The 11240-nt window shown below is 42.7% G+C and overlaps 1 protein-coding gene across 1 annotated transcript in view; it reads left to right on the top strand.

Annotated features, from left to right (window-relative positions):
* DYRK4 (dual specificity tyrosine-(Y)-phosphorylation regulated kinase 4) overlaps positions 1 to 11240 on the top strand; it is a 35176-nt gene that overhangs the window by 17848 nt on the left and 6088 nt on the right. Inside the window, exons 9-11 of the mRNA XM_015572358.1 lie at positions 3015 to 3187; positions 4947 to 5007; positions 8866 to 8995. Of these exons, the coding sequence (XP_015427844.1) occupies positions 3015 to 3187; positions 4947 to 5007; positions 8866 to 8995 (364 nt within the window). The remainder of the gene's footprint in view (positions 1 to 3014; positions 3188 to 4946; positions 5008 to 8865; positions 8996 to 11240) is intronic.

The following is an 11240-nucleotide window of genomic DNA, read 5'->3' as shown; positions in this document are numbered from 1 at the left end:
TCAGTATTTCACTTCAGCACTGCACCTCTTCTGAGTCTGGGTATGATATTCTCTTTCCTCCTAGTTGTAGAATTTCCACTCAGCCAGCCTTCCTGTGGTTCTGGATGATGTCCGTTCAGTCTTTTAGGTGTAATTTGAATTGGTTTTTCATGGCAGCAATCTCCAGCGTTAACCTATGTCGCCCTCTTGGTTTTCTCCTTAAACCCAGTTTTTAACACTACTCTGTATGTATATACTTTAGTTGAAAAGTGCTTCAAATCCATTTTGGAAGCAGGCAGGATATGAAAGTGATTTTTATTAAACCTTTATTTTGTCTTTAGTCACAAAATTATCATATCCTTACTATAACCAAGACAAACAACAAAGAAGGGATTACAGAATTCCTGCCCTGACCCATGCAGAGAATCACCAATAATAGCACGTGGAAACAATGAAAATGTCCCATTTCTCCAACCTCAGTCTTCCTATAATATCATCTTCCATACAGCCTCGTCTCCTGAGATTCCACTGAGCTTTCCCGTCCACATTTTACATTAAAAAACATATGTGCATAATATATTGAATATACATTTTTATTTTTTTAAATATATTTTATTGATTTTTTTACAGAGAGGAGGGGAAAGGGATAGAGAGAAACATCGATGAAAGAGAAACATCAATCAGCTGCCTCTTGCACGCCCCCTACTGGGGATGTGACCGAAACCAAGGTACATGCCCTTGACCAGAATCAAACCTGGGACCTTTCAGTCTGCAGGCCGACGCTCTATCCACTGAGCCAAACTGAACCAAACCAGTTAGGTCTGAATATACATTTTTAAATTGTGCCTTTTGTGTGCTTCTTTTTCAGTTCTCATATGCCTCCTCCTTTGCCAAATCACAATACTTTCAGAAGATGTCTACCCCAAACTAATATGACAGTTTGGAAACTCAGCTTGATATTGTCTTAAGTTTCCCTTTTTTTAATTTTTATTTTTTAAAATGTATTTTATTGATTTTTCACAGAGAGGAAGGGAAAAGGATAGAGAGTTAGAAACATTGATCAGTTGCCTCCTGCACGCCCCCTACTGGGGATGTGCCTGCAACCAAGGTGCATGCCCTTGACCGGAATTGAACCTGGGACCCTTCAGGCCGACACTCTATCCACTGAGCCAAACCGGTTAGGGCGCGTTTCCTTTACACGCACACACACACAACACCTTAAGGAGAAAAATCTGAAGTTAGAAAGAAAATCAAAATTACTTAATACTATATGCCAATTTTGTATTCATACAAAAATAAGACTTGAGTAACATACACTCAAAGTCAATGAGGCAAATGACTTTCAATAGTGTCTACAGCATTATTTGTCAGCAAAAGGCTTTATAGCAAGCATGTGAAACTCAAAGGCTACCATGCACCAAATAAACAAGGTTTAAGTTTATGTGGGCCACAAAAGCTTCCATTTTTATAGAAATGTAGGTTTATTTCTTTTTTTAATTTAAATATACTTTATGAGGAACAACTGTAATGGAAGGAAGAGGGATAGAGAGTTAGAAACATCGATGAGAGAGAAACACTGATCAGCTGCCTCGTGCACACCCCCTACTGGGGATGTGCCCACAACCAAGTTACATGCCCTCGACCGGAATCGAACCTGCAACCCTTCAGTCGGCAGGCCGAGGCTCTATCCACTGAGCCAAACCGATTAGGGCGAAATGTAGGTTTATTTCAATAGAGACATGCTGAATACAAAGGGCTGAAATAAATGAGTAATCATTAACATAAAATAATAGAACATTTTAATAAAAATTAATATTTTTTCTTTAACATTAACTTACCAGACACTGAATAATGGCACAAATTAATAAGTGTAACACAAATAAACCTATTTTTTCTTGTTCTCCAAAAGCGAAATAATTTCCTTTTGCACACACCAAACAAGTCAGTTCAAGGCTAATGATGTGGCAATCAGCTGCCAGAATATCCGCTGCTAGTATTAGTGGAGAGAAATGGTGCACCTGCACATAAGGCACATAAGTGAAATGAATGCAACACGATTATAGCAATCAGTCATTAGTGAATGTTGTAGTTTGTTATTAATAACTTGGGGCCCAGTGCACTAAGTCATGCACCTTGAAAGGAACTGTGGGCTGCAAAGCTGTGGTGGGCACAGGGATGGGTCTCAGCCCATCCTCCACACCCCCGGCCTGCCCCTCCAGCTGAGGCCCCCAGTCCCCTGTCTGCTGGCAGCCTACTTCTGCCACTGCTACTTCCATGTGCTTACACCAGCCCTGCTCGCACCCGCTGACAGAGCAGAGCTATTGGGGCCAGTGCCATTAGTGGGTGTGAGTGGTGGTTGCTGCCCTGATCGCCCCTCAGGAGCAGGGGGAGGTGGAGAAGCCCTCAGGGGCAATTGGGACCTGCAGCCACCACTCACACCTGCTGATGGCGCTGAGCGATTAGGGCCAGAGCTGGGTGCCGGCAGTGGGTGTGAGGCCTGCGCCGGCAGGAGGTGTGAGTGCCAGGCAGGACTGTGGCATGCAGGAGCTAAGAATTTTCAGAAACCACCAGAGACTCGCCCCGATGACAGCAGCCAGCACCCCACCTTGGTCTGGTGCCTCCACTCATCCCACCACCACTAATGCCTGCCATGTTCTATGCTCTGCCACCTGCTGGCGATGCCCACTATATTTTGCGCACACCCCCTGGTGTTCAACACTTGTCATAGTGACCGGTGGTTTAGTTGTTCTGCCATTCAGTCTATTTGCATATTAGGGTTTTATATAGAGAGATTATGTATAACAGGATATTGTAAAAATTAAGTTACGAAATTTTTATTACAACGTTTCTTACATACCATTATACTGGCTGGGCTGAAAAAATATTTGTTGTGGCCCTCAGGCCATGAGTTTGACGTGCTTGGTGTAGGGAGCAGTAGTTATCATTCACCCATACCTGAGAGGTTATCCTGGAGAAGGATGCTCTGGGGAGGAGAAGGTTTTCCTAGGGGAGGTTTCTCTTTCTTTTGCTCATAGTGTACTCGTACATCCAAAGCCGGTTCTACCGGTCACCAGAGGTGATTCTGGGCCACCCCTACAACATGGCCATTGACATGTGGAGCCTGGGATGCATCATGGCTGAACTGTACACGGGCTACCCACTGTTCGCCGGGGAGAATGAAGTGGAGCAGCTGGCCTGCATCATGGAGGTGAGGGGGGTGGACTGGCCATGCTGCACTGAGTGGCGGCAGGACAGCTTGCTTCCACTCTCAAAGTTTGGGTTGTATCAGGCTCACTCTAGGGCAGCGGCCTGCATACTCTTCTGTTTTGGAGTAGATGTTCCCTAAAAGTATTTTTGAAATTATGTATCCCCTTTTACATTTTTAAGTTGATATCTAACATTTTTTACCATTAATAATTACAAAAGATGTAATTTTCACATATTGTGAAGTGACATTTAAAAATAAAACTGTTATACCAGTCTTTCAAATATATTCAAAAGACTCTAAAACCAGAGTGACATAACACCCATCAAAATCTATGTGTTGTTTAAAAAAAATCTCTGTGTCATTCAGTCATTAGTCATTTATTTTCTTAGCTTTCTGGGAAGTATATCTCCCAATAAAAAGATACATCAGATGATCATTTATTATGCCTATTATTCTTTTACTTAAACACCTTTTGTTATGAATTAAAATAGATAAAACAGGAATAAAATAACCTTAAGAAATAGAAAATTTCTAATGAACAAAGATATTTTGATTGTGAACAAAAAAGGCTCATTATCTATCTGTCTGTCTGTCTATCTATCTATCTATCCATTTCTTTTTACCTATCTATACAAATCTCTTTTCTAAAGTGTCTCAAAGTTACAACTCAGAAACACACACATACCCTTGAGAATTATTTAAATACTAGAGGCCTGATGTATGAAATTCGTGCAAGGGTTGACCCTTGCAGTCCCGGCTGCCTTGGTCCTTGGGGCCCATCCCCTGCACACTGGTTTTTCCGAAAGGTCATTCCAGAAGGTCATTCTGCTATCCAGTCTAATTAGCATATTAGCTCTTTATTATATAGTATAGTTTAATTTCATAGTTGAAAATAATAAAGTGTTAAAATAGCTGTAAACTGGCATGAGAATCAGTAAACCTGGAGTTTCATTCTGGATCTTCCTCTTTGGCAACGTACTTTCCTGCTCTGGATTTCTAAAAAAATGTAAGTATCCGTATAGATGGCTTCTAAGGTTGATGATGGATGACTTAATAAAGCACCCCTGAACTCTTTCTGCTTCCAGTACCAAGGAGAATGAGGAATATGGGATCTGAGCTGAGTTCCTACTGCCCCAGAGTCCGCTTCCTCCTGACCTCAGTGTCAGTGGGGCTGAGGAGCAGGGGGGCAGGGTCTGCATGGATATGGCTGGGAACCCAGCTGCAAGTGCAGATGACCCTTGGCTTAGGGTGACACCTGTAATTTCTCTATCTCAGTGCAAACTATAGATTGCTGTGAGGACAGGTAAACAAGTAAGTGCTACACTTTTTTTTCAAGTAGGTATTTTGTGATATAGTGTTGATGGCCGCCTGTTTTTTCCCCATCTCCTCTTCCTTTCCTCCCTTCCCAGTGCTCTGAGCCAGGATGTGATATTCCTTAGCTCAGGGCTTTCAGCATGGATACTGACTGGGTTGTTCAATGTGATAATGACATCTGGCTGCCATCAAGAGTGCCTACCTCTAGTTGGTGCCGATGCCTGTTTAGAGTGACCTGACCGGTATTGGCACTCAGCGTGCTGAGACAGCCCTGGGTTAGGAGTCAAAGACCCAAGCTCTGGGCCTGCTCTGCCACTGGCTTATAGCACAATGTCCTGGGTCTGTATCTGTAGAAGGCAGAGTTTGACCAAAGGCCCCCTCAGCTCTAACAGTCTTTGAATGTGTGACTTACAAGAGTGAAGCAACTGCGTTTTAATTGTTGAAGGTGCTGGGCCTGCCACCATCTCACTTCATTCAGACGGCCTCCAGGAGACAGACATTCTTTGGTAAGTTCCCAGGTCTAACTCTCTTTATCCCATTGTGGCCTATGAGGTAGCACAGGCCTTGAAGACATCTCCCACACCCCAAACCCCATTTAGTGCTCTTCCCCTGGCCCCATCCCAAAAGACATGCTATGATTAGGGATCTCTTTCAGAAAAGTAAAACGATACTGAGAAGTGGTACCAGATGGATTGGTGGAGACAGGATGGGCATGAAGTCTTGGCAGTGAAAATATGCAGGAACATGAAAACAATCAGGTTTCTGCTCAGAAGATATATCCGCAGATCTTGGAACCTTAAATATTATAACTACACCCTCTCTTGTAAGTTCTCCTAGCTTCTCCAAGCAGTTAGCCCCCTCACACCATGCAGTGTGAAGGGAAATCAAAGAGCAGAAGGTTCTTTTCAAGAATAGTGAAAGTTTCATTGCTATATTCTGTCATAATGGAGCATTTTTCTGCTGAAATTCTCTTATTTCTCCAGAACCTTACTATCTCAGTTCATTACAACTTTGGAATTAGATGGGTAAATAAGGGCTCTCAGAACAGTTTTGCTGGAGGTGTGTTGTGGCTTGCCAGTTATGTGCAGGACATCTGGCTAATTACTGGGGTTAAGCCTCATCCACAGTCCCATGATGCCTTCATCACAGTTCCCACACTTTGGAATCTATGATCCTCTGCCTTTTTATTCAAATGGTGCTGTGCAAGATGAACAGGTGGATCAACAAGGTCCAACTAAGGCAGGGCTTCCAGGGCACTATTGACCAAAAAGACAAAATTAGTCTTATATTTAAAATCCCCTTGAAGAGCTACAAGAAGCTAAGGGATTCCCATCTAGGAAAAAACCAATCATAGCCCAAAGGTCATCCCAGTGAAGTGAAGCCAGACACGACGAAAGGGGGACTCCACAGGCAGGGACTCCATGACATCTGGAACGACATTACTAACCAGCCATAGTCAATGGGTTAGTTCACAGGCTCATACTGCTATGGAATCCCAGTCATTCCTAACCCTCCCACCTCTTACTTTTCACCTGAGAGTGGTCTCAAAATGAAAGGCAAATCGCATAATTTCTCTCCACAACTTGCCCTGTCAATAGGAGAGTCAAACATACCCTCATGGAGGATCCTCCTGGTTAGCGTTTGAGTCATGTTGGTGGTCAAGGGTATGTACTGGTTCAGCCATGTGGTGGTTAACATGTAGACTATTTCTGTACCCTTTCGTAAAATGCCACAGCCTCAAGCCCCTGCCTTGCCCATCTCCTAGGACTCCTTGGATTCCCCATGACTTAGAAACTAAAAGTTTAAGGCCTGGCAAGAGGAGGTCCTCTATGATCTACTTCAGTACCAAGGATGTCTGTCATCCATTGTGATTGTCTAGTCCCCTGCCATTCCAATGGTTACATTTTTTAAACATCACCCTGCAGTCATGGCTGGAGCTTTGAAGACTTTGCCTCTGAGTGGGGTCATTGTCTTGGTAGCCTTAGTATGCTGCTTGCACATTAACTAACGCTTCCAGAGCAGTCTGATGGCAGACAGAGGATCTGGCTGACTGGCTGCTTAAACATGGAGCAATGGAACTGGTCTTTTGATCCCAAACTGGTCTTTTGGATATCAAAGGATTTAGCGAAAGAATAATAGAGATATTGGTGTTTCTTCCTTCTAGACAAAGACATTGTGGGAAGAGCCATATCTTATTTTTAAACCCCCACCCCAGAATATGTTTTTATTGGGGAGAGAGAGAGAGAGAGAGAGACAGAGAGAGAGAGAGAGAGAGAGAGAAGAGAGAGAAAGAAGAAGAAAAAGAAAAAGAAGAAGAGAAAAGAAAAGAAAGAGAAGAAAAGAAAAGAAAAGATTGATCAATTGCCTCCCTCTTAACTATAACACTAAACTCAGGAGAGAGTATGAGTGGGGACTGAAAGGAAGGGAAATAGAGCATCTTTGAGAGAGTACCAAAGACATATGCATGCCCATTTTATAGGTATCCGATTTTTACCATCAGCACTAGGCTTTACAATGATGATGTGGTTTTGATAGCAACATCCACATATACTCACTTCCTGCATAAGAAAGAATATTATTGGGAGCTGCCTCCTCTTCAGTGTTTCTCAAACTTTATCTGATTATAAGAATCACTTGGGTACTTGACAATATGTTAATTCTCATGATCCTCAAGGGTCTGTTTTTAACAATAGCTCTTTGTGATTCTCATGGTACAGTGAGCTTGGGAAACACTGTGTCCACTTCAGTTCTTGGCTCCTTTCCTTAGGTTGGGTTGCCAACTCCCAGCCACTCCTTGTAAATACCACTAATTAGTAGCAAAGTGATGTTGCCTCAAAGGTAAGTAAGATACTTAGGAGTTCCAAGCAGCAAGAAGGAGATGGAGAGAGTAGGTGGGGTGAGAAAAACCTGTACAAGTAAATCAATTACGTAATGACGACTTTAGGAACTATGTCATTTATAAGCCTTCGAGCCTGATTCTTCTTTGGTCATTTGTAAAAAGAGCAACATAAAGGATAAGGTGGGGGTGGGGCCACTGGTGCCACAGTTCAAAAGGGAAATAGAGATTTGTGTGAATTCACAGCACCTATACCCTATGCCAGTGTCAACAAACCGGCTCACGAGCCACATGCAGTTCTTTGGCCCCTTGAGTATGGCCACAAAGTTTCAATCGCACTGTACATGTGCGCCTGCACGTGGTATTTTGCGGAAGAGCCACACTCAAGGGGCTGCCATTTGCCGACCACTGCCCTATGCCATGCATTGAATCCTTATACAAATAAATACATTTTTAAATACACGTCTGTGTATGTACACACATACACATATGCACATTCTTGGTCCTGCCAGGAGTTAAGAGCAGATGTTCTTTTGGAGGCTCCACAAATTGCACTGATTACAAAAGTAATGAAAGCCCTTCATTAAGCACCTTCCAGAAGGTCTGTTACATGAACCCCACTGGGTTTTTGTGAGAATTCAGTTTAATCTGTAAATTGTGTGTACGTGTGTGTATATACATACCCACCCATTCACATGCAGATTTATAAGGTGTGAGTATAAGTGGTGAACTTTTCTGAACATAAACACCAGAATCCAGGTGTCCAAATGAGTGGTCTCACCTGCACAGCATTGCACACAGCACCTTGGGAACCTTTGGAGCTGTCATCAGGGCTTCTTTCCAGGCACGACAAATCATACATGTGGTGAGGGCTATAATTGGTGAAAATGACTGAAGAAACTCACTTCAAGCTGTTCCCTAAGAACCAGTCAAGTTTGATTTCCAATTATGGACAAAAATTTTTGATGTGACTACAAAGAAGTAATGAGACTAATTTGTCTGTGTGGTTTGTAAATGGGCTCTGAAAGCAGCTCATTCTCCTAAAACGACTTTCTTATTATGCCCCATGATGTCCCAAATTTTCTCTTTATTGAGTTAGTGGGGAAGAAGCTAAGGCATCAGTAATCTGAGAATGAACAATATCCTTTTTGTTCAGAGCTGAACATTTTCATCATCTCAGATTTATTATTATTGTTATTAATCCTTATCATTATTATTTTACCTAAAATCATTGATTCATTCAAGGAGGAGGTGGTGGGAAAGAGACTCAGAACATAGTAAATAGCAGGGAAAATTGATCTAAAAGGTAGTTAAATCCATTGGATACTTCACACGTGGTTATTTCAATTGAGTGAGACTGCAGGTGTGTTTGTGTGGAGGGGGCGTGTTTGTGTGGAGGGGGGTGTGAAGTACCGGGAATGAGAGAGCTGCAAAGACCACCCAAGACAGCTTGGATGAATGAACAGCTGTGATTTGACCAATGAATATTTACAACTGGAACTAAACACCGACTGTTGTATCTCTAAAGATTCCACAGGTTTTCCTAAAAATATAACTAACAATAGGGGGAGAAAAAGATACCCGGATTCCAAGGATCTCACGATGGTGCTGAAAACCTACGACTCCAGCTTCCTGGACTTTCTCAGAAGGTGTTTAGTGTGAGTTTGTCAAGGGTGTCTTTGTCTCTGACTCTCCTTTTAAATACTGTACTTTCCCACATGTTTGCTGGGGGAAGTCTGGGTCTGGGAGAGAGTTGTAAAAACAATAAGTGCTGACCAAAGACCTTTAGAGTCTACAAAACTCTTCCCCATCTGTTGCCTCATCAGTTTGCTCTCCCCACCTCTTGTGTGATTGTCAGGGCAAATGATTTGCTCTGTTTTGAGATATGACAACTGAGGCTCAAAGAGATTAAGTGACTTTCCCTGGGTTACAATGTGTGTAGAACTTGCTTTCTCCTTGGCCTCCAGCTGCCTGGCAGTGAGGTGGTAGGCAAGTCCTAAATGTCTTCTGCACATATGCCCAGTATACGGGTTCAAGGCCTGTCCCCATTCCCCTGGGGTTTAGAGCCTAAATTCTTTAGGGAAGGGAAAGGGCGAGTTATAAACCATTTATAATGTGCAGGTTTTGAATCTACATGGGTATTTTAAGTCTTAGAAATTGTTTCATACTTAAGTCAAATCACTGTAAGAAAAGAAGAGCACACGAAGCACCCACCTAGTACAGTGCCTAGTTAGAAGGTGTTTGGAAAATGTAAGCTACTATCATTTTTTAAAACATGTTTTCATTGATTTTTAGAGAGGAAAGAAGAGAGAGAGAAACATCTAAGAGAGAAACATTAACATTGCTCAGCTGCCTCCTGTACACCCCTTGCAAGGGCATGTGCCCTGACCTCAAATCAAACTGGTGACTTTTGGTGCATGGGTCAAACGCTCAGACACTGAGCCACACCATCTGGGCACTACTGTCTTTTTTTTTATTGTCTAAAGTTTTACATATGTCTCCTTTTTCCCCAATTGACACCCCCGCCAGGCCATTCCCACCCCGGGCAAGCCCCTAACCATCCCAGTGTCTGTGTCCATTGGTTATGCTAATATGCATTTATACAAGTCCTTTGGTTGCTCTCTAAACCCATCTCTCCCCCCACCCCACACACACACACTCCCCTACCATTTGTCTCTGGATCTATTCTTGTTCATCAAATTATGTTGATCATTATATACCACATATGAGTGAGATCATGTGATATTTATCTTTCTCTGACTGGCTTATTTTGCTTAGCATAATGCTCTCCAATTCCATCCATGCTGTTGCAAATGGTAAAAGGTCCTTTTTCATAGTGGTGTAGTATTCCATTGTGTAGTTGCACCATAGTTTTTTAATCCACTCATCTGCTGATGGGCACTTAGGCTGTTTCCAAATCTTAGCTATGGTAAATTGTGCTGCTATGAACATAGGGGTGCATATATCCTTTCTGATTTGTGTTTCTGGTTTCTTGGGATATAGTCTTAGAAGTGGGACTATAAGGTCAAATGGGAGTTCCATTTTTAACTTTTTGAGGAAACTCCATACTGTCTTCCATAGTGGCTGTACCAGTCTGCATTCCCACCAGCAGGGTTCCTTTTTCTCCACATCCTTGCCAGCACTTTTCATTTGTTTTGTTGATGATAGCCATTCTACTACTGTCATTTTTTAAACAGGGTTTTGCCAGTTGGTCTGTACCAAATAGCAACTAGATGAGTGGTGTGATATTTGGCAAGTCACTGTCTCTCTCTGGGCCTGTTTCTTTTTTGTATATAAAGGGGTATTCCCACTGTCCCTTCTAGTGATAAGCAGTCCTATTATTGTTTAGTAAAGACCACCACATCTTCATGTTCTGTCATTCTTCCAGGGTGGGGGGTGTGGAGTAGTTTTAGCAAACGCTCTACTGGCATTTGTGCACTTTGGAATTTAGGTATTAGCTCAGAGGATAAACATCGGGTACTGCTGAAAGTTTTCCCATCTGGAGAGTCATGCATCTCCTCTGGGAAATGGAGATAAAGAAGGATCCTGTATCCCCATTCCCCACCCTACTCAAACCTCTTGCTGACGCTGTAGAATGAATGTGAATTAACAAATGACAGAAACTCATTACTGACACAGAGGTGACTGATCCAGAAACCCCAACCATCCAGAACACAGCTTAGAAACAAGAAAGACATTATTCTTTTAATTAAATCTTTATTGTTCAGATTATTACAGTTGTTCCTCTTTTTTCCCCCCATAGCTCCCCTCCACCTGGTTCCCACCCTACCCTCGGCTCTTACCCCATCCCCCCCCACACACTGTCCTCATCCATAGGTGTACGATTTTTTTCCAGTCTCTTCACCCCCCCCACACACACACCCTTTCCCCCCGGATTCTATA

Source organism: Myotis davidii, unplaced genomic scaffold, assembly GCF_000327345.1.
Source record: "Myotis davidii unplaced genomic scaffold, ASM32734v1 scaffold1373, whole genome shotgun sequence".
In the NCBI taxonomy this organism is placed as follows: Eukaryota; Metazoa; Chordata; class Mammalia; order Chiroptera; family Vespertilionidae; genus Myotis; species Myotis davidii.
The sequence above is the reverse complement of the archived record's forward strand: the minus strand, read 5'-3'. Positions and strand labels throughout refer to the sequence as shown.